This window comes from Brassica napus, chromosome A9 (assembly GCF_020379485.1).
Source record: "Brassica napus cultivar Da-Ae chromosome A9, Da-Ae, whole genome shotgun sequence".
In the NCBI taxonomy this organism is placed as follows: Eukaryota; Viridiplantae; Streptophyta; class Magnoliopsida; order Brassicales; family Brassicaceae; genus Brassica; species Brassica napus.
The window spans coordinates 40,928,747-40,950,670 of NC_063442.1; the positions used below are offsets into that span (position 1 = coordinate 40,928,747).

At 35.1% G+C, this 21,924-nt stretch overlaps 2 protein-coding genes across 2 annotated transcripts; both read right to left on the reverse strand.

Annotated features, from left to right (window-relative positions):
- Positions 1 to 1,933: 1,933 nt before the first annotated feature.
- On the reverse strand, positions 1,934 to 13,914 carry LOC111200779 (phosphoinositide phosphatase SAC5-like). Its single transcript, XM_048741656.1, has 15 exons — positions 13,617 to 13,914; positions 12,479 to 12,683; positions 12,221 to 12,386; positions 11,776 to 11,998; positions 11,617 to 11,693; positions 11,265 to 11,452; positions 10,899 to 10,996; positions 10,684 to 10,811; positions 10,449 to 10,577; positions 9,664 to 9,967; positions 9,451 to 9,572; positions 9,252 to 9,362; positions 8,963 to 9,148; positions 8,705 to 8,875; positions 1,934 to 2,918 (listed from the first exon to the last, which is right to left on the reverse strand). The coding sequence occupies exons 1-15, from the start codon at positions 13,674 to 13,676 to the stop codon at positions 2,747 to 2,749; spliced, it is 2,340 nt and encodes a 779-aa protein (XP_048597613.1). The 5' UTR covers positions 13,677 to 13,914; the 3' UTR covers positions 1,934 to 2,746.
- Positions 13,915 to 18,951: 5,037 nt separating this feature from the next.
- LOC125578233 (phosphoinositide phosphatase SAC5-like) lies at positions 18,952 to 21,066 on the reverse strand. Its single transcript, XM_048740577.1, has 6 exons — positions 20,739 to 21,066; positions 20,528 to 20,648; positions 19,840 to 19,950; positions 19,565 to 19,726; positions 19,304 to 19,474; positions 18,952 to 19,132 (listed from the first exon to the last, which is right to left on the reverse strand). Exons 1-6 carry the CDS (start codon positions 21,064 to 21,066, stop codon positions 18,952 to 18,954), a joined length of 1,074 nt encoding a protein of 357 aa, XP_048596534.1.
- Between the last annotated feature and the right edge of the window lie 858 nt (positions 21,067 to 21,924).

A 21,924-nucleotide genomic window follows, 5' to 3' on the forward strand; every position in this document is an offset into this window, starting at 1 on the left:
TTGTGCAAACATATTAAAATTATGTTGAATTGGTAAACCAATATATTTTGAAAAATACTTTTATTAAGATAAATAAATAAAATATCATTCACCATTTAAAGTGACTAAAATATCATTCACCTTTTAAAATGATTAATATTCATAAATTAAGTAATAATTTTTACAAAAAATAAAACTGTTAACATATGTTAAATTTTAATATTTAGAACTATATATCATCTATTAAGTTATTTTTAAAATGACAGCAATATATTATCATAAATTATTATATACAAAATAATATAAGATTTTATATTTATAAATGAAATGTTATCCGCACGGGTGTGCGGGTTAGGATCTAGTATTCTTTTAATATAACTCCTTGTCTCCTATAAAGTGGGAGCTCCATAAACTCAGTTTACAAAAAAAAGTGGGAGCTTCATTTAAATGTTTCAGATGATGTCTACCTATCGTCTATAACCATGCCAGCTGGTATTATTGTTGAACTAATTAACAAAGACTTAAAAATGAAAACAAAAAGTCAATATTTAAACGAGTTGCTTTATTTTTGTAGTAAAGATGACTTTGGCTACAGAAAAAAATAAAAAACAAAGACTGGCATCACATCATGTAAACCTTGATTCATTCCATAATCATTAGCATTGACAAAACTGAAAACCCCAATTGTTTGGAAAATTATAATCAAAGACATAACAATTTTCAATTTTATAAATTCATCACGAGGTATATATGTTTTTCTTTGTTTGACAGCAATAAATGGTAATGGCCGATTTAGACTTGCTATTGTACTGGTTTGATTCACCGAAGAAGCAATCATCCGGTTGAGAAAAGTTATCAGTCTTTCTCATGCCAACCCGGTTGTGTTGAACCCACTTACCTCGATTGGATTTGGATAATATAAATCACATCATTTTTTTCCTGATCAATGACTTTGGCCTTGATTGGCCTAGCGGATGATAAAATATTAACACTATACTATAGTAGGGCTGTTCAATATGGTAAAACCGAACCGTATCGAACCGAACCGAACTGAAATAGACAATATGGTTTGGTTTTGGTATATACCATATAAACCGAATGGATATACCTTTATAAAAACTGTAGGATTTGGATATGGTTTGGTATATAACCGATTAAACTGAATAAACCGAACAAAACCGATTAAAAGTAGAAACATGTATCTATTTTATGACAATACATGAATATCTATTTGTTACATAAGTTAAATTTGTGTTAATAAATATTACCATAATTTTATAGTAATAAAAAACCTTAATTTGTAAAACACTTGAACTATAACTAAATAACAATACATCGCAATTCAGACATATTATTTTTTAAGTTTTTTTTTTTGATTTTTTTGCTTTATTTTAGTTTTCACTAAATTAATATAAAGATTATAAATTTGATGGACAATAATTAATGGAAAATTTTTAATTGAAAAAAAATAACTTTAATGAACACTATATATGGTAGAGTGAAAAAATTTTTCTTTCATGTTTCTGTTTTGTTTCATATTTTTATTTTCAAAATTTCAAGCTTTGATTTTAGTTGTAGATTTGATTATTTTATTTGATGATAGAAGTATTTTTATTTTTTTGTTCATTTATTTGAACATGTAATATATTTTTAATAAATGACTATGTTGACAATATGACTCTAAAATTTATATAATATGATCTCAAACAAAATAATTATGTTTTTTGGTATAAAACCGAATAAACCGAAAACCGACGGTATATAAACCGAACCGAACCGAAGTAAATATGGATTTAGAATGGTAGTTATATTTTACTAACCGAAATACCGAAAACCGAAAAAAACCGAACCGAAACCGAACCGATATCCGGATTGAACACCCCTACTATACTATAAAAACAATATGCTATAGAAAATATATATTCTTATTAAACTGTTTATATTTTAAATATGATATATATATATATATTTAATTTATTGTAAATTTATTTTAAAATGTAAATTTTATTTTATGGATATAAAAATAATTTTATGATATTACTAAATAAAACACTTTAATTAATTATATTTTTTTCTTAATTTTATGAATTATAAATGCAAATGCTCTAACAAAATTTTAATACGAGAGCATTGGTCAAAGAGCATTCATAGAGCATTAGCATTTGGTAAATGCTTTTGTAGATGATTTTATAACAAATGTTGATTGGATAACGTAGAGATAATGCTTATGCTAATGCTCTACTAATCAAGACCTAAGCTAGGCTCTTCCTAACTAATTTGAAGGCAAAGTTAGTAAGTCCGTTTAACACAATCGGATTGGCATGAAAAATACCTATAACTATCCTAAACCGGATACTCATTCACCTAAATACAACTATTTGTTTGTGAGATACTCTACTTGTAAACCCCTCCAATGGAGATGGATATGCTCTTACTTCCAACGTTTTCTTATCACACACTTTTTTGAGCATTGGGCAGCAACAAATGACTACAAAACTAAACAAACCACACCCTTTCTATATAACAAAAATCAAAGATATAAATCAATTTCGGAGAAACAACAAACGAGGACCTTTTACAAAGCTGAGTCGGTATTTAAAAAAGATGCGGCTATTATTGTATGCTTCATGTAAACATATCTGTCCAACCCTGCCGTACCTGCCAAGTAACCAACGTTTACTTCCTCAGCATAGCACAGTTTTATCTCCACACCCTTTACAATGTTCTTCCTTCTTCCACCCACTGAGCGAAATCATCTGAGACGCCCTTAAAGATGGAAATTGGACCTGAAGGAACCTAATAAAGATGGAAAACCCCCACCTGAGTCAGTGTCTTTGTTTGCCAAAACTGACAACTTGTAATAACAAGTAACTTCAATACTTAAGACTGATATGGTTATGAAAGAAAATACCTCAATAATTAAGTCTGACGACGTGGAGCTGCAAGAAACATTTAAATTATTAATTTACCAAGCTTGTATATATATGTTACGTATGAGGAGTGTAGACCACCGATTCTGTTCCATTACAAGAGAAAGGGCCGTGTAACGGGAAAGGGCCTGAAAGAAGATTAAGCATTATGAAGAAAGAGTAGCTTTACGGCCCAATGGGAGATAACTTGGTGGACAAGGAGTCGACTTGGGGTCTAGTAGTAGCAGCCTATGAGGTGTCAATAAGACAAGGGAACCACAGCACATGGGGTGTTGGATCTGGAGCCGTTGTGAGTGACAAGAGGAATATCTCCTTTATAAGTCACGTGAGTACGTTAGGAAGAGTATCAAGTTATTGGTCATCATGTTCATGTCATGTTAGAAAGAGAAGTTGGGACTTATCTTTCTATTGTAACCTTTTCTTGAAGATCAATACAATCTGAGTGTTTTATTTAATCCAGTTTACATTAAAGAGAGTAGCAAAACGTAACAAATTGGTATCAGAGCGGTAGATCCTGACATCATGCCACCGAAGAAATCCGATTTGGAGCAAGCAATGGAACAGCTTCAGGTAGATCTGGGGAAGCTGACGGCCCTGGTCGTGGAGCAGAGAGTGGAACAGCGTCAAGAAGGAGGACGAGTAACGTCGTTGGAGAAATCTATGGAGGCGATGCAACAACAAATGGGTAGGCTGAGTGTCCTGGAACGTCTCGAGCAACGTTTTCAAGAGGAAGACGAGGCCAAGAAGAAGTTGCTCGAGCTTGACAAAGGGAAGAGACATGAAGTAGCTGAAGCCTCAACGGGGAGGTTCAACGTCGCCGAGAGCAACTCACCCGTAACAAAACAGAGCCCAGCGAACAAACCCATTGTGATTGAAGAGAACGCAGAAGGGTCCGTGCAGAAGGTCTTTGCAACCTCCCGATACACCAGATCTAGCAGTGGACAACCGTCGGATAGAAGATCTCTTACCCAACAACTCGAGATCCCAACTTTTGACGGAGAAGACGCTGATGGGTGGATCTTGCGTGTTGACCAGTATTTTGAGATCGAAGACTTTACGGAGGAAGAGAAAATGAGGGCGGTACGAATGTGTTTCCTCGGAGATGCCTTGTTATGGTATCGATGGGAACGAGATCGGCGAGCGTTCCAAGACTGGGGACAGATGAAAGCTAGAGTCTTGGAACAGTATTCGAAGACACAAGACTCTACCGCAGGAGAGAGGTTACTGAAACTAAAACAAGAAGGTACGGTGCGCGAGTATTGTCGGGACTTCATCGCCCTGGCGACAAACGCGCCGGAAATCGCAGACAACGTGCTGGGGATGGCGTTCATGAATGGACTAAAACCTCGGATAAGAGCGGGAGTAAAGATGTTTGAGCCTAAGAGCCTGCAGAAAATGATGGAGACGGCAAAGCTGGTGGAAGAATGGTCGACGGGGGAAATCTCCGACGAAACTCCAACGTCGAAAGGAGGAACCTCGACGAAATCCATTAACCCACGACAAACAGGCCCAAATTGGTCTTCGGGCCGAGCGCAAACATCAAAGCCCAATAACCATAAGTCCAGCCCAGGAGGATCAAATACACCTGCGTCGCCTAGGGGTCAAACAAGCCGACCAAATATCGCACACCATCGCCTCAAACCGCCGTTCCGGCGACTCACACCCGCGGAACGAGCAAAATGGCTGGCTGAAGGCCTTTGTTTCAAGTGCGACGAGAAGTTTGATGCACAACACGAGTGCCCACGGAAGGAATTGATGGTGGTGATGGTCTACGACGATGGTACCGAAGAGGAGCTGACGGAGGAGATGATAGAAGAAGAGAGGAACGGAGATACAGAGATAGCGGAGTTGTCCATGAGCTCAGTGGTGGGCATGTCCTCACCTCACACGCTAAAGTTGAGAGGATCGTTTGGTACGCGAGACGTGGTGGTGCTCATCGACAGCGGTGCTTCACACAATTTCGTCTCAGAGAAGCTAGTCAGTGAACTGGGGTTAAAACTCACAGACACCTCGAGTTACGGTGTAATGGTGGCTGGAGGAACAAGAATCAAAGGGAAAGGAGTCGTTGATGGAATGGAGCTGCAGATCCAGGGGCATAAGATTGAAGCAAGCTACTTGCCATTGGAATTAGGCATCGCTGATGTCATTCTGGGGATACAATGGTTAAACACTTTGGGAGAGACTCGTTTCAACTGGAAGCTACAATGGATGAAATGGAAAGAAGCGGAACGTGAGATACAGTTACGAGGAGACCCAAGCCTACACACAGCGGAGGTCTCACTGAAAGTAATGAGAAAAGTCTTGGAGCAAGAAGGAGAAGGGATCATTGTTGAATTTGGAGGTATAAGGAAACAGGAGGAAGCGCAAAAGAGATTAGAGACAGGAAGATGGAAGGGAGTTTTGGAGCAGTATTCAGAGGTGTTTGAAGAACCAAAAGGATTACCACCTTCCAGGGGAAAGGTCCATGCCATCACGCTCAAAGAAGGAGCTAATCCGGTGAGCGTTAGGCCTTTCAGATACCCTCAAGCTCAGAAGGAGGAGATAGAGAGACAGATCACCACAATGTTGGCAGCAGGTATTATTCAGGAAAGCAGCAGCCCCTTCTCAAGCCCGGTTCTACTAGTGAGGAAGAAGGATGGGAGCTGGCGTTTCTGTGTAGACTATCGAGCGCTTAATCAGGTCACGGTAGCAGACAAGTACCCGATACCAATGATTGACCAGCTTCTCGACGAGCTCCATGGGGCTAGAGTGTTTTCGAAACTTGATTTAAAGGCAGGCTATCATCAGATTCTAGTGAAGAGCGAGGACGTACCAAAAACTGCGTTTAGAACACACGATGGGCATTATGAATTCTTAGTAATGCCCTTCGGTCTCTCTAACGCACCATCTACGTTCCAGTCACTCATGAATGACGTGTTTCGTCCGTACTTACGCAAGTTCGTATTGGTGTTCTTCGACGACATACTTGTCTACAGCAGAACGGAGGAAGAACACATGGAGCACTTGGCAGTGGTGTTGAAGCTGTTGTCTGTTCATCAGCTGTACGTAAACAAGGGTAAATGCGAGTTTGGAAGTCAAAGGGTGGAGTATCTTGGTTACATCATATCAGCAGAGGGAGTATCAGCTGATCAGGAGAAAATACGAGCAATGGAGGAATGGAAAACACCAAGGAACGTAAAGGAGCTCAGAGGGTTCCTCGGTCTCACAGGTTATTACCGGAAATTCGTAAGAGGGTATGGGGAGATTGCAAGGCCTCTTACGAAACTGCTGAAGAAAGACAAGTTTGTGTGGGAAGAAGAGGCAACAGTGGCTTTCAGGAAACTGAAGGAGGCAATGATCACAGTTCCGGTATTAGCAATGCCAGACTTCAAATCTCAGTTCGTGATTGAGTCTGATGCATCAGGAAGCGGTCTCGGAGCAGTTCTCATGCAACATCAGAGGCCAATAGCCTTTTTCAGTCAAGCATTATCGGAACGACAGAGGCTGAAGTCTGTCTACGAGAGGGAATTGATGGCGATAGTGTTTGCGGTCCAGAAGTGGAGGCATTACTTGATTGGGCGCAGGTTTTTAGTAAGAACAGATCAGAAGAGTCTGAAGTTTTTGTTGGAGCAACGAGAGGTGAATTTGGATTATCAGAGGTGGCTCACCAAGCTGTTGGGGTTTGATTTTGAGATACAATACAAACCCGGACTACAGAACAAAGCAGCAGACGCACTCTCACGAAAGGTAACAGTGGCTGAGCTTCTAGCTGTAACACTTTCACGGGTGATAGAGCTAGAGGATATTAGTAGAGAGGTGGAGAATGATCAAGAGTTGCAGCGTGTGATCAAAGAGATTGAGGAGGATGCGGGGAAGCATCCTGACTATGCAATAGTCCAGCAGCGTTTACTGAGACAGGGGAAGATAGTGGTACCGAAACAATCTGCACTGATAGGGTTGATCATGCGAGAGTTTCACTGCAGTAAACTAGGAGGTCATGGAGGGGTGTTGAAAACTCAGAAGCGAATTACTGACGTCTTTTACTGGGAAGGAATGTTGACAGACATCAGGAGGTTTGTGGCAGCTTGTCAAGTTTGTCAGCGAAGCAAATACTCCACACTAACTCCGAGTGGGCTGTTGCAACCGTTACCAATTCCAGAGAAGGTTTGGGAGGATGTGTCACTTGATTTTGTGGAAGGGTTACCACGATCTAAAGGAATTAACGCGGTCTTAGTTGTGGTGGATCGGCTCACGAAGTTCGCTCACTTCATAGGCCTCAAACACCCATTCAGCGCAGTGGACGTCGCAACAATCTTCATACAGGAGGTGGTCAGACTACACGGGTTCCCGCGGTCGATGGTTTCTGATCGTGATAGGGTGTTTACAAGCGCTTTCTGGAAGGAGTTGTTCAGACTATCAGGTACAGCTCTCAATCTGAGTACGGCTTATCATCCGCAGTCTGATGGACAAACGGAGGTGACCAACAGAGGCATGGAGACTTACCTTCGATGTTTCGCGAGTGAGAAACCAAAGTCGTGGGCTGAGTTCTTACCTTGGGCAGAGCTGAGCTACAACACGTCCTATCACTCAGCTATTCAAACATCACCGTTTAAGGCTTTGTATGGGAGAGAGCCACCGACGCTGGTTAAGTATGAGAATGGATCTACTAACAATGCAGAGTTAGAGGACAGGTTGAGAGAGCGTGATCAGATGCTGATGATTATAAAGGAGCAGTTGCATAAGGCGCAACAAATCATGAAACAACAGTCTGACAAACACAGAAGGGATGTTGAACTACAGGTGGGAGATAAGGTGTATTTGAAACTCAGACCGTATAGGCAGCAGTCACTGGCTCGTCGTGCGAATGAGAAGTTAGCAGCCAGATACTATGGGCCCTTTACAGTCAAAAGCCGAGTGGGGAAAGTAGCTTATAAACTGGATTTACCAGAGGAGACCAGAATTCACTCTACCTTTCACATCTCGCAACTGAAGAAGGTAGTGGGAGAAGCAGAAGAAGTGTTACCTATACCTAAGCAGCTATCTCAAGACGGAGTGTTGGAGTTGGAACCTGAAAGAGTGCTACAAGCAAGAATCAACACAGTAACGGGTCAGGAAGAAATGTTGGTCAAGTGGAAAGGAATGCCTGACTATGAATGCTCGTGGGAATGGAGTTCAGTGCTGCGTGATCAGTTTCCTTCCTTGAACCTTGAGGACAAGGTTAATTTGGAAGAGGGGAGAAATGTTACGTATGAGGAGTGTAGACCACCGATTCTGTTCCATTACAAGAGAAAGGGCCGTGTAACGGGAAAGGGCCTGAAAGAAGATTAAGCATTATGAAGAAAGAGTAGCTTTACGGCCCAATGGGAGATAACTTGGTGGACAAGGAGTCGACTTGGGGTCTAGTAGTAGCAGCCTATGAGGTGTCAATAAGACAAGGGAACCACAGCACATGGGGTGTTGGATCTGGAGCCGTTGTGAGTGACAAGAGGAATATCTCCTTTATAAGTCACGTGAGTACGTTAGGAAGAGTATCAAGTTATTGGTCATCATGTTCATGTCATGTTAGAAAGAGAAGTTGGGACTTATCTTTCTATTGTAACCTTTTCTTGAAGATCAATACAATCTGAGTGTTTTATTTAATCCAGTTTACATTAAAGAGAGTAGCAAAACGTAACAATATATGTATCTCAACTTACTTAGAACAAGGTTAATGTCTTTAAATTATAAATGGGCTTCCAATGTGCCCCTTCTTATGACAGGGTAATATATCAGAATGCTTTTAGTAACGATGTATAAGGATGAGCAATGATTTTTACCTGCAACGTTCAAACATTTCCTCTGCCGTAATGAATGTAGCATTGTATGAGTGTGAAAGACCAGGTGCATCTTCGAGCCCGTGAGAATCAGACGTAGAGTCAACCTCTAGAAACATCTGCCTTGATCCTATTCTTCTCAAATTATCTTCATCGCGAATAACTGAGTGGACTCTGTAGATGTTATCAAAGAGGAAGAAGAATCAAAAAGGAGTAACAATTAGTGTTTGCAACAAGTTAAAGAAAACTCTGATGAACCACCTTGAAGAAGATGGTTCTTCTTCACAGAATCCAACTTCTGAAGTGGTTTCCCAGCCACCGTTTGAAGTGGTTTCCCAGCCACTATTTAACCCTGCACGTGAAGGCTGATGATTTTCTTGTACCAGCTCCTTCAGATCCAAACTCCCCAAGATGAGGTTATCGGAAAAAGATCTTGAATGATTTGGCCTGCAGTTTATATTGTGTAATGGAATATAATCTTAGCATTTGAAAATATATCAACTTCTACATTCTGGTAGAGAGTTTCAGGTTAGTCAACAAAATTAGGAACCTCAGATTATTGATATTCAAGTTAGAACTATTTCTCATAGTGTTTTGCTGGTCAGAGCGCAACTCCCACAGTGCTGGCTTCCCCAACTGAGGCTTGAATTTCCCCAAGAACCTGTCAAAAGAAATAATCTCTAGACTAAACAAACACGTCCCCATTTTACTAAAAAAAATTCGATGGAAAGTTTCTAAACCAGGCTTACACATTTATGGCGTTCTGCTTTTCGCTGTCCTGAAAGGTGTTGTATAAGTGGCGACGCAAAGCTATGATCTTATCACGGTTCTTCTTTACTATGTTCCAGTCACCTCTAAGAGCACTGAACATCTGTTCAACCATTATTTTTTTTAAAGTTGTTACTCATAGTTCAACGATCCATCTCAAGCCTAGAAGAAAAAAGTGTTGGAAAACAAATCACCTTGATGTGTGCGTCCGAGCCAGCATACTGCATTGCAATTGCATCACCCATATTTTCATAAACTTCCATCAATTTCTTTCCCAAAGGAGTGTTCTTATCGACGATAGGAGGTCCTCTGATACCCAATTTCTGCAGCTGATGAGCAAGAGCTACCAATCCATGGGCCAACTGAGCAACATTAGTACGATCCAAGCAGTCTATGCAGTTTGACCTAAAGACCCCAGTTTGACGCATGAATATATTTGCCTTCAAAGCTTCTTGTTTTGAGCTAGTTGCCTCTTCATCTCGATTCAGAATAGGGCTACTGGAGAATGGTAGCATTAGTATTAGGACTTACCAACAAACGTGCAATACAAGTAGAATTAGGTATTAGGTATTAGGTAGACGTAGTGAATACACAGCTCTTTTTCAAAATTTTAGTTCTCCAGTTTGTCTTTTCAAAAAGTTTTTATTTTTTCGATTATTAAAATATTTTTTAAAAAACATTTCCTAAAAAAATTTCTTTAAAAAAACCCTCTTCAGATATATTTTAAATTCAAAAATTTATAAATTTTATCCTAAATAATATTACATCATAAATATAACTAAACATTTTGACCAAAAAAATATAAGTAAAACATAAAATAAAAAATCAACTATTTAAATGGATTTATGCGGTTCTAGTGGTTACATTTAAATTTTGACAAATAACCCTAATACATCTTAAAACTAACTGGATTTACGCAGTTTCAAAATTTAAATGGGTTTATCCATCCATTTTAACTTCCCTAACATACCAAACTTACTTGAAAAATATGTCGTTAATTACGCCATCAGCTCCTATGCCTGAAGGAGCCTCACCGAAAAATAAGTTAATTGATTCCAATGCTTCCTTCCCATCGGCACACAAGAGCTCGAATGCACGATCGGCTCCACTGCAAAAAAAAAAATCAAGGAAAAAGGTGTAAAATTTTTAGGAGGTAAGACTGATAAAAACAACCCACCAACTTATGCTTATAATAAGTTCAAAAAATGCAGCACCTTTTGTAGTGTTTGTTTAGATCAAAATGGTTCGCTATTAAATGGTTCTCCCTCCTGGTGCCTCCGTTGATAAACAAGATTGCCTTTTCAAACTCTTCCCGTAAGATGTTTTCCCGATGCTTTCCTGCCTGGTATCACAAATAGCATAGATACACACTTAATCTTCCATAAACCAAATGCAATGTATAAAATTTGACTTGTCTAGGAAAGCCCACTTTTAGAAGATTCAAGATGATTATAAGCTTTCCATATCTCTGTTTCAGATTCTCAAAGTGGAGTTGAGTGGCCACGTAACTCCGGTCCTTGTTGTTCACTGTGACAAGTAAAAAAAGAGAAACAGAAGCGTTAAGAGAGTCAGAACTGAGGATCACTTTTTTTTTTTGAATGACTAGGAGGTTCGTACATATCCTAACACAGGTCCATGCCATTGAAGAGGAGACTCGTCCTAACGGAACTTGAACATATGAGCTCTTAGAAATCTACTAGAGTTTTTCTTTTTTTTTTGGTCGAAATGTTAAAAAAAATCTTCTAGAATTCTAACCATTAGGCCAACTTCTCGTTGGTATGCATTTGGTGCTTACATATTATGTTGGGTTGTGGGTTGAACACAGATGGTTTCTGTGACCAAAATAGGGGTATGGAGCCTCGCATCTGCACGACTGATGTAATTGGAATTTTCTGTCCCTCTGGAACCTCTTTGGTAACAATCTGCTCTGTCTCAACCTCATTGGCTACGCTGCCTTCCTCATTTACACCACGCCTTAAATATCTGCACATTAACAGACAGAGGAGGCAGTGATTGTTCTAGTTCAGATATAAAGGCATATCAAAGACTAGCCCCTGTCTTTGAGAGGGAGAGCTACTAGTCCATGAGACGAAAGCAGAGATAAAAAAAAGAAAAAAGAATGAGAACATATTGAGATGCAGAAGTACCTTGTACCAGCATAATGGCGTGAACGACGAGCAATGACAGTCAGTATAAATTGTTCATCAGATACTAAACATTTAGTCTGTATAAAGCAAAGGAAAAGTAGAGATTAGGTCTTGTTGGACTAGCAAAGTTATGGGAGATCTTTAGAATAAACCATTTACCTGTTGAAAGAATCCATATACAAGTGAAACTGTCCATACGGTATTCTGAAGGATCCTTCTGATCCCGTGTGTTAAGTATTCATTCCACACGAACATGGTTTCGTCGTGAATTTTTCCTCTCTCAGTGTTGCATATGTTCTTTTGGAGGCTATACATGAGGTGATATGTGTAGCTGAAGTAGAAGTCTTTGCTAAGATCCACCATGTTTAGGAGCTTCTTGTACCTGTAATACAAAGGGGAATACTAAGGATAAAGTCTCGTATCGGAAACTGGAAAGGATTTTAAATAAGATGGAGCCAATTCACTTTATCATGAACTGGTTTTATATTGGAAGCTTATCTAACTCAATAAAGAACATGTCAGATATGTGTTTTGCTAAGTTAGTTTACACGAGAATATTTGCATATGAATAACATAACCGTTACAAGAATTATCGTTTAAATACTTTCGCTCGGCTGAAGAATCAGCATCTATCGTTTTCCTGGAAGGATATGGAATCATGATCATTTGACTCTCTACTACACCATAAACAGTATGTCCGCAGATCTCGCCCACTTTCTTTCTTCTTTTAATCACAAGCATGTAATAGGGCCCCAAGAATTTCACAAACCCTGCACCAAGAGAATCTCCATAAAATTCAAAAGCGACACACAAATACTGAGAAAAAAGAGATACAATGCTTTGAGACAAAGTCTCTCAGTACCAATGAGTCCATAGCAAGTTGTCTCTGCTCTAAGGCCACCATACTTCTGGTTCCCTCGACTAATCCATTTCTTAAGTTGGGTGATTTCGTCACGCGTATACCTTGTAGGATCTTCGAATAAATTCAACTCGTTTGGCTCGGTTCGATCTATCTTAAGAATCCTCCAAAAGGTTTTCTTCTCGTCTCTCCCAATCAAGTAATAGTTCTGCACAAAAAACCAATGTTTCACATCTTTTATGTTATTACAGAAATAACTTACAAACAAAGACTCCACGTTTTTTTTTTGTGAGAGGGCCGTTAAGCAGAAGACTCTAGGGTGATTGAAATGAGCTATAATTTATGTTTTAAGCCGTAGAATTTAAACTTTATATTTTTTATTGTAAATTATTTTGCTATAACTCTGTAAAGCACTATTTATTCGAGAAATAAAGCTTTATACATTTATTTTTAATTTCTAGAATTTTTTTGCTGTAAATTTTTTAAAGCAAAAAAAGTTTGATTGATTGATGTATATGATTTTGGACTAAATTTTATCTTATATAACATCTATAACTACAAACAATCACCCCCTATGTCAAGCTAACCCTCATGCCTTACACTACAAAGTACAAACCATATGAAACCAAACAATCTCATCAAACATAAACCGAACCATTTTTTAGGATTTGTTTTGCAAACCGGAAAATAATTATAAATATATATATTGGACCATATACTCCCTCCCTTCCAAAAACATAGATTTTTTTTTCATTTGTACACATCTTAATAAAATACATTAAATTTATATTGTAGATATTTATATTCTATAATTATCAATTTTTAATAAAATTAAGTTAATAGTAATTCAAATCAATTCAATTATTTTTAAAACTTTACAATTTACCATCAAATAATATAAAAAATATAACAACACAAAATGTTTCAAAAAAAAAACACAAATAGCATTTTTTTTTTTGACAAAACACAAAAAGCATGTTTGTGAAACAATTCAAACATTGTATCCTTATGAAACGTAGGCAGTATTGCATTAATCGCAGTTATCGGTAAATCAGTTGAGGGTAAAATGATCACAGCAATTTCGAACAAGAAGAGTAACATTCACGTAACTAAGATTAGAAAGTAGAAGAGATTTTTGTACCGTGCGAGTGCGGTAGAGCGTGAATTTGTGAAGAACGGGCAAGTCAACCAATTTGAGCATCGGCTCCGATCCCGTCAGACCAAAAGAGAAACCCGAGCAGACCAGACGAGATAACAAGAAGTCAAGAACGAGAAGTCAAATAGATTTTCTCACAAGAATCTACAGAATTTGCGAAGCAAATAACAAGACGAAGACTATAGGATGAAGAAGATAGAAGAGTGGAGCCGTCGAGGATGTGACCAGGTCGGAGCCTCGGAGGAAATTTTTTTAAAGGTAAAAAAAAACTTTAGTGTTTGCTTTTTTTTTTTTTTGTAAATCTTTTCCGCGCTAAATCGACTATATTTATAGAGTATAATACGCGGCCATTTCCGAAGTACCTTATTATAAAAGGTTACTACCTTTTTGCATATCCAATTATTATATGTAATATACATTAGATCGAAACTTTTACTTCTCATATTTTTCTTTATCAAATAATATATTTTAAAGAGAAACTATAAAAGCTAACCTACTTTATCTGAGAACGTCCGCATCAATAGACCTTAAATTAAATTCCTCAACATAAATTTATATTAATATTTGATTCTTAAATATAAATATTAAGTATATTAACATTTTGTTGGCGATTATTTCAAAAATTGATTCACACTAAAATTCTAAAACCACATGCATTGAGGATTGGGGATTTCATCAATTTTCGAGAATTCAAAAATACAAAAATAATATAAATAAAAAGAGAAAAATATATAATATGAGAGACTTGAAAATATTATTAAAAAATGATTTTACATGTGCCATTTATAAAAAAAACACTGATACCAATTTCATTAAAAGTTAATATATTTATAATTTTGAGATAGAATAAAAACTTTAATTTAAAATTTAAAATATATTTTTATAAACTTAATGAGTTTATAAAAATCGTGATTCTCTAAAGTCTATTATTTCAAATTTTATTTTTTTAAAATAAATTAATAAAATATTAGCATATTTTTGTTGCGTTAAAATAAACATAATATATATTTTTTTAATAGTTTTTAAAAATATTATCCATAATGATGATGTAACATCCTTCAAAAGAGTTAGAGCATCAACATTGGAAGAAAACTTTACAAATCTCAGAATAATGAAAATGATAATATTTAATTATGTAGTTATTTTCTATTTTTCTTTTAAATAATTAATGGAGCGTTGATTTCTCAAAAATGTATGAGAGTCTCTCATATGATAAGATTTTTGTCTTCTCTTTTCTATCTTTAAACTATTTTTCTTTATTCTAAATATGAGAGACCATAAGAAATTTTATATTTTCTATAGCATATAAAATAATTTTTTTAGTAATAGAGTACAATCAGTTTTAGCTATACCTTTAAAAATTAATCTAAAAAGAACTTTTTAAAATCCTACTAATCATCCTACATGTATTAAATATAAAATTTGCCAATTTTACGTCAATGGCAAACAAAAAAAGTCTTACAAGAATGGTTTACAAGAAACTTTATTTTGAGAAGAGTAGTTTAGCTATCCGTGGTGAAAATGATTTTTTTGAGAAAAATACTTTTTAGCTTTTTTTTTGTTGAAAATAAATCATTTTATTATTAATTTGTTAAATTGAATAAATAAAATAAATAAATGAAAATCATATATTTTTGACAAGATGTAGAATTAAATCATGGAAGATCGCGGAACCTGAGATTGTGTAAAGCATGTGAAACACCAACATAACTTCAGTTTAGTTAACTGAATTAAAATACATATTACAAAGAAAAATTACCATAAATACCACATTCATATTACAATTTTTCATGTTTACACAAATCATTTTTACCATCACTTTTAATGAAAAGTAAAAGATACTTAGGGTTTAGAGTTGAATGAGGTGAATGAGAGATAGGGTAGTATTTTTTAAATCTGAAATTTAGGATTCTAATAAATATATAAATAAATACTTAAATTTTTTTTAAGTGAAAAAATAGTTTCAAACATCATTTTTGATTTTCAAAAATCAATTATGAAAAAAAAATAAAAAAAAGATAGAAAACAAATTTGAAAAAAGATTTATAAAAAGTTCGAATTTGAAAAATTATAATTCGAAAACATAAAAAAATTATTTTTATTTTTATATATTTTCTTATTTAAATAATAATTTACATATAGTAATGATATAAAAGACTTTTTTCACTTAATAAAAATGTATTTTTGAAAATATCTGTTTAGTAATAGTAAAGATGAAAAATTGTACCATGAAATGGTAAACATAAAATTTCATCTATTACAAACGGTTTCATGTAGGAAATTACCTTTAAATATCACAAAATCAATTTTAGTCAAAAATAGTCCACAAAAAATAAAATTATCAAAATACTATAAATTATCAAAATACTATATTTAGGAATTCGATCTTTAAATGTCAGTTTTTTATATACACTATAAAAAACTATATAAGAGATTTGCCACATTTGTGATTTGGTTAACTACAATTATTTTTACTAACCTTTTTCTTTAACTAACTAACTTCTTTATTTATTTAAACACAAACTGAACACGCAATGGACGATCTTGTTTGTTGGTTAAATACCAAGTCCTTCTTAGGGATGATGGACATATGTTATGTATAGCGATAGATAAAATACGATTCTATACGCGGTTCGTCTTTCTTTTTTAATATTTCAAATCAGACGACTTGGATAAATGTAAATAATTCATTCATTCTATGTTTTTTTTTTATCAACCATTCTATTCTTTGTAATTTAATTCTACATATTTAAGAGTATTTATCAACTTACTTGTGTGAGAAGTTAATATAATAATTTGTTAATAGGACAAAAACTTTGTTTTCATCACCGAAATTTAAGTGATTAATATATATGCATCATTTTATCCCAGGTTAATTATATACACCCTCAGTTACAAAAAAAAATATATATATATATACACCCCTCTATTTCTTTAAAAATGTCACTTTGACATTTTTCACACAAATTGAAAAATTATTATATTTTTATTATTTATGTATATTTGACCAATAGTATTATTTATGTTATAACTTTCACTAGAATTCTATAATGACAATTTTTGTAACAAAAAATGTTAAGATGACACTTTTTAAAAGACATGGGAAATATTAATTTAGTTTTTCTAGTATGTAATTGTTTCAAACTTTATAAATAGTAAGCGCTAGTTCTCTTTCTTAATGATTGATTTTATAAGGAAAATATATAAAAAGAAATTTATAAGGGGTAAAATGTAGGTAGAAGAAGCCAATTCAAGTGGTACTAAAAATTTGCATCCTGGTTTAACAGTTGAAGGATTCTTTTCCGACATGATCTAAAAGACCTACATTTTTAACAGATTTTCTGTAGCGCTTTCTACTGTGTCTCACTACTTTAGATTACAAAAAAAAATAAACTTACTTGAAACGATAAAAAAAGGGGGTTACTATGATAATTATTTTAACAAATTTTAACGATTTATTAATCAAAGTTAACGATTTGTTAATCAAGTTTTAACGTACATTGTATGAATTTAAACCCATATGGTGATGCATACAAGACATTATCACAAATTACACAAACTACTAAATACATGTATCGTTCAATAATTATGTTATTTAGAAATTACACTCACTGATATTTATATTAAATAATGCATATATGCAAATAAACTTTGACTAGTGTATTATTTTTTTCATGCAGATTACTAACTACAATGGTTTTTTGAAATTATTACAATTTGTAAACCAATAACAATTGAACATAAGAATTCTAACAATCTATAAATGCCACTGACTCATTTTACTTACTAGAATTGCAGGATGATATCGATATAAAAATCTGTTCAACGAAAAAAATTACGTCATGTTTTATGATCTAGAACTGATGATGATCGCTTCCCAATACTAAACAACCAGAAACGTCTACTCACGTATTCTCAAACCATGTCAAATGGTAGTATCGTAAGACTAAAATTTAACGAAGACTTCAAAAAATGAAAACAAGTGTCAATATTTAAACAACTTACTTAATATTTTTTTGTTAAAAAAAGACTTTGGCGTCAGAAAAATAAGAAACAAAGTCTGGCATCAAATTAATCATGTAAACCTTGATTCCTTCCACAATCATTAGCATTGGATCATTGACAAAACTGAAAACTTCAATTATTAGTAAATTTATAATCGAAGAAATAATTTCTTTTTTAAGAAACAATTTTTAAGTTTTATAATTTCATCACGAGGTAGGTCATGTATATAGAGTTTACACATGTTTTAAAACCGAACCACATATTGGTCGGTTTGGTCTGGTACAGCTTACTCATTTAAGTCCGTTAAGTAACCGTCTGAAATAGTGAAGACATCCATTAACCGATTAATCGTATGTCGCCATTGCATTGATGCGATCAGCATATTGACCGCAGAGTTGTCATTATCTCCCTATAAAAATTGAATGGTAGCTTTATATTAAAAATATCTTAAGCAATTTAAAATTGGGAAAATTGTTTTTTAGGCCAAAAATGTTAATTATGTCCTATTAAACTAATCTCACATATTTTATGTCTAATTAGACTAATTATTTTCAAAATAGCAATAATGCCCTTAAATTCAATTATAAATTTGAAATTACCATTAACAAAACAGTTGTAAATATTAAAATATAATAAATAATAAAAGTAATTAAAATAAAAGAAAACATTTAAAATTCTCAAATAAAAAAAAAACTAAACCTACACTTTATGTCCCACGATTTTTTTTATTTTTTTTTTGAAAAATTGATTTTTTCATATATGGAAACTTAATATTTTCAAATATTTTCATTCCATATTTTTCAGAACTGGTTATTTTTATCTATAGAATACAGTAAATCTGTAGAATTCAGTTTCTACAAATTTGGAACGGACCCTAACTATATTTTTCAAAAGAAAAAAAAAACTATATTTTTCACCCCTCCCTCGTGTATGGTCATGCATGGAAGAGATTTTGTACCGTGCGAGTGCTGTAAAGCTTGAATTTGTGAAGAACGGGAAATTTATCACCTCATCTAATCACACATATACAGGAAAATAATATTGTATAATTATATATATAAGATTACGACTATACCGTATAAATGGTTTGTTATATCTTTCAGTTAAACAAACCACACACTCTCTATATAGCGAAGAAACATAAATCAAATTTGGTAGGAAAAGGAGAAACAACAAATGATCGAGGACGTTTACAAACCTGAGTGGGGTATTTACAAAGATGCGGCTGTTATTGTATGCTTCCTGTTGTCATGTCTGTGCAACCCTGCCGTACGTGTCAAGTAACCAGCACTACCTTCCGGTGCATAGCACAGTTTCATCTCCGCACCCTTTCCAATGCTCTTCCGTGTTCCACCCACTGAATGAAATCAATTGAGAAGCTAGGGACTAAAACAATTCCATCTGCTGGTTGATCCGCATCTGAAGGATGATCCGTGCCAGTTGTAGAAGTGAAGGATTTGTACATGTCGCTGAACATGTTATCTGACGACATGGAGCTGTACGAAAAAAATAGATTATTATTTCACCAAGCTTGTATACATATGTATCTCAACTTACTTTGAACAAGGTTAATGTTTGAATATTCTAAAGAGGCTTCAAAGGTGACATGGTAATATATCAGAATGCTATCTAGTAACGATGTATAAGGGATCAATAATAGTTTTTACCTGCTACGTTCAAACATCTCATCTGCCGTAGTGAATTTAGCATTGTATGAGTGTGAAAAACCAGGTACATCATCAAGCCAACGAGAATCAGACGTAGAGCTACTGCCTGGAAACATTTGTCTTGACTCTGTTCCTCTCAAATGATCTTCATCGCGAATAGCTGAGTGGACGCTGAAGATGTTATCAAAGAAAGAGAAGAATCAGAAAAGAGTAAGATGCAATGAGTGCTTGCAACAAGTTAAAGAGACTCTGATGAACCACCTTGGAGAAGATGAATCTTCTTCATAGAATCCAAATTCTGAAGTGGTTTCCCAGCCACCATTTAACCCTTCACGTGAAGGCTGAGGATTTTCGAGTACTAGCTTCTTCGGATCCAAACCCTCCAAGAGGAGGTTATCAGAAAAGGATCTCGTAAGTTTTGACCTGCAGTTCATATTGTGTATTGAAAGATATCTTAGTCTTTTGCAGTTATATGCCAACTTCTAAATTCTAAAGAGTTTCCATGGACTGCTGGTTTAGTCAACAAAACTATGTACCTCAGATTTTCTATATCCAGGTTAAGATTGCTTCTTTTAGTGTTGCGCTGGTCAGAACGCAAGTCCCACAGGGCTGGCCTCCCCAACTGAGGCTTGAATTCCCCCAAGAACCTGTTAAAAAAGAAATAATCATTAGACTAAACAAATATGTAGACAAAGCCGGACCAGATAAATATGGGTCTAGAAGGAAATTTTTTTTTTTGGCCTTCCTTATATTTTAAAGATACTGGAAATAAGAAATTGCAGTTGTAAAGATTTGAATCTGTCTGTTTACGCACTAACAATAATGTTACCAGTAGAGCTACATGATATATTTGGTTATTATTAGCCCAATAAAAATATATTATCTCTGTTTCTGAAAGTAAGATTTTCTAAAGTGTTCACGCTTATTAAAAATTCAATAAATGTTTATAATTTAATTTTTCTTTTACTTTATTATACACTTTCCAATAACTTTTCACCAATGAAATTTAATCAATTCAAATACTTTCATTTAATGTTTCTTAAAAGTATAAAAAAGTACTTTAAACATATAGAAAATCTATCTTTGTGGAACAAGTAAAAAATCTAAAACATCTTACTTTCCGGAACGAATGAAGTTCATGATTCATTGGCTTTTATTCAAATCCGGCAATGCTTGTAGCTATCAATAAACAATAGATGAAAGGTTTATAATATGAGCTTACACATTGATGGCGTCCTGCTTTTCGCTGTCATTATATAAGCGTTGTTGTAGTAGCGATGCACAGCTGTTAGCATATCATGGTGCTTCATCATCATGTTCCAATCACCTCTCAAAGCACGAACATCTGTTAAGCCATAATATGTTTTTGAAAAAAATTTGTTACTCGTAGTTCAAAGCTTCAACTCAAGCCTAGAAGAAAAATGTGTTGAAAAACATATCACCTTGGTATGTGCGTCCGAGCCAGCATACTGCATTGCAATTACATGACCCATTTTTTCATAAGTTTCCATCAATTTCTCTGCCAATGGATTGTTCATATCGACAACAGGAGGTCCTCTAATACCCAATAGATGCAACTGATGATCAAGAACTACCAATCCGTTGGCATACTGAGCAAAATTAGTACGATCCAAGCAGTCTAAGCAGTTTGACCTTAAGACCCCTTTTTGAAGCATAAAGATATCTGCCTTCAAAGCTTCTTCCTCTGAGCTAATTGCTTCTTCATCTTGATTCGGAATATGGTTACTGGATAATGGTAGCATTAGTATTAGGACTTACCAAGAAACGTGCAATAAAATCATAATTATATATTAGAAAGACTTCATTCGAAGGATATATATATATTATATCATATTAAACTTACTTAAAAAAATGAGTAGTTAATTATGCTTTCAGCTCCTATACCTGAAGGAGCTTCACAGAAAAATAAGTTAATTAATCCCAATGCTCTCTTTGCATAGGCACACAAGTACCCGAATGCAGCATCAGCTCCACTGGGAATATTCAAGGAATAAAGGGTAAAAAAATTAGGAGGTAAGACTTATAAAAACAACCTACCAACTTATGCTTGATAGGTGCATAAATACAGCACCTTTTGTAGTGTTCGTGTAGGTCAAAATGAATGGCCTCTAAATAGTTCTCCTTCATGCATCCGTTGATAAACCAGATTGACTTTCTAAATTCTTCCAGTAAGATGTTTTCTCGATGCTTCCCTTTCTGATATCAAAAATAGCAAAGACACACACTCAATCTTCCATAAATTAAACTCAATGTATAAGAACTTGACTTATCCTAGAGAATGAGAAAGCCCACTTTTAGAAGATTCAGGATGATTATCAGCTTTCCATATCTCTGTTTCAGATTCTCAAAGTGGTGTTGAGTAGCCACATAATTTCCATCCTTGTTGTTCACTGTGAACGGTAAAAGAGAGAAACAGAATCGTTAAGATAAAATCAAAACTAAAGATCCTATGCTAAAAATGCATATGGTGCTTGCATTTAATGTCGGGTTGTGGGTTCAACACAGTTGCCTCCTGTGACCAAAATAGGGGTATTGAGCCTCGCATCTGCACAACGGATGTCATTGGGATTTTCTGATCCACTGGAACCTCTTTGGTAACG

Bases quoted from the DNA above. Each gene is read 5' to 3' on its own strand.
- LOC111200779 (XM_048741656.1), bottom strand. From the start codon at position 13,676: ATGCTCAAATTGGTTGACTTGCCCGTTCTTCACAAATTCACGCTCTAC. The intron at 12,387-12,478 runs GTACTGAGAGAC...CTCTTGGTGCAG, and splicing joins AACTTGCTATGGACTCATTG to GGTTTGTGAAATTCTTGGGG. The intron at 9,149-9,251 runs GTTCCTAATTTT...TATAAACTGCAG, and splicing joins TTGAATATCAATAATCTGAG to GCCAAATCATTCAAGATCTT.
- LOC125578233 (XM_048740577.1), bottom strand. From the start codon at position 21,066: ATGCTACCATTATCCAGTAACCATATTCCGAATCAAGATGAAGAAGCA. The intron at 20,649-20,738 runs GTTTTTCAACAC...ATGGCTTAACAG, and splicing joins CGCACATACCAAGGTGATAT to ATGTTCGTGCTTTGAGAGGT. The intron at 19,951-20,527 runs GTGTAAGCTCAT...CTTTTTTAACAG, and splicing joins AAAAGCAGGACGCCATCAAT to GTTCTTGGGGGAATTCAAGC.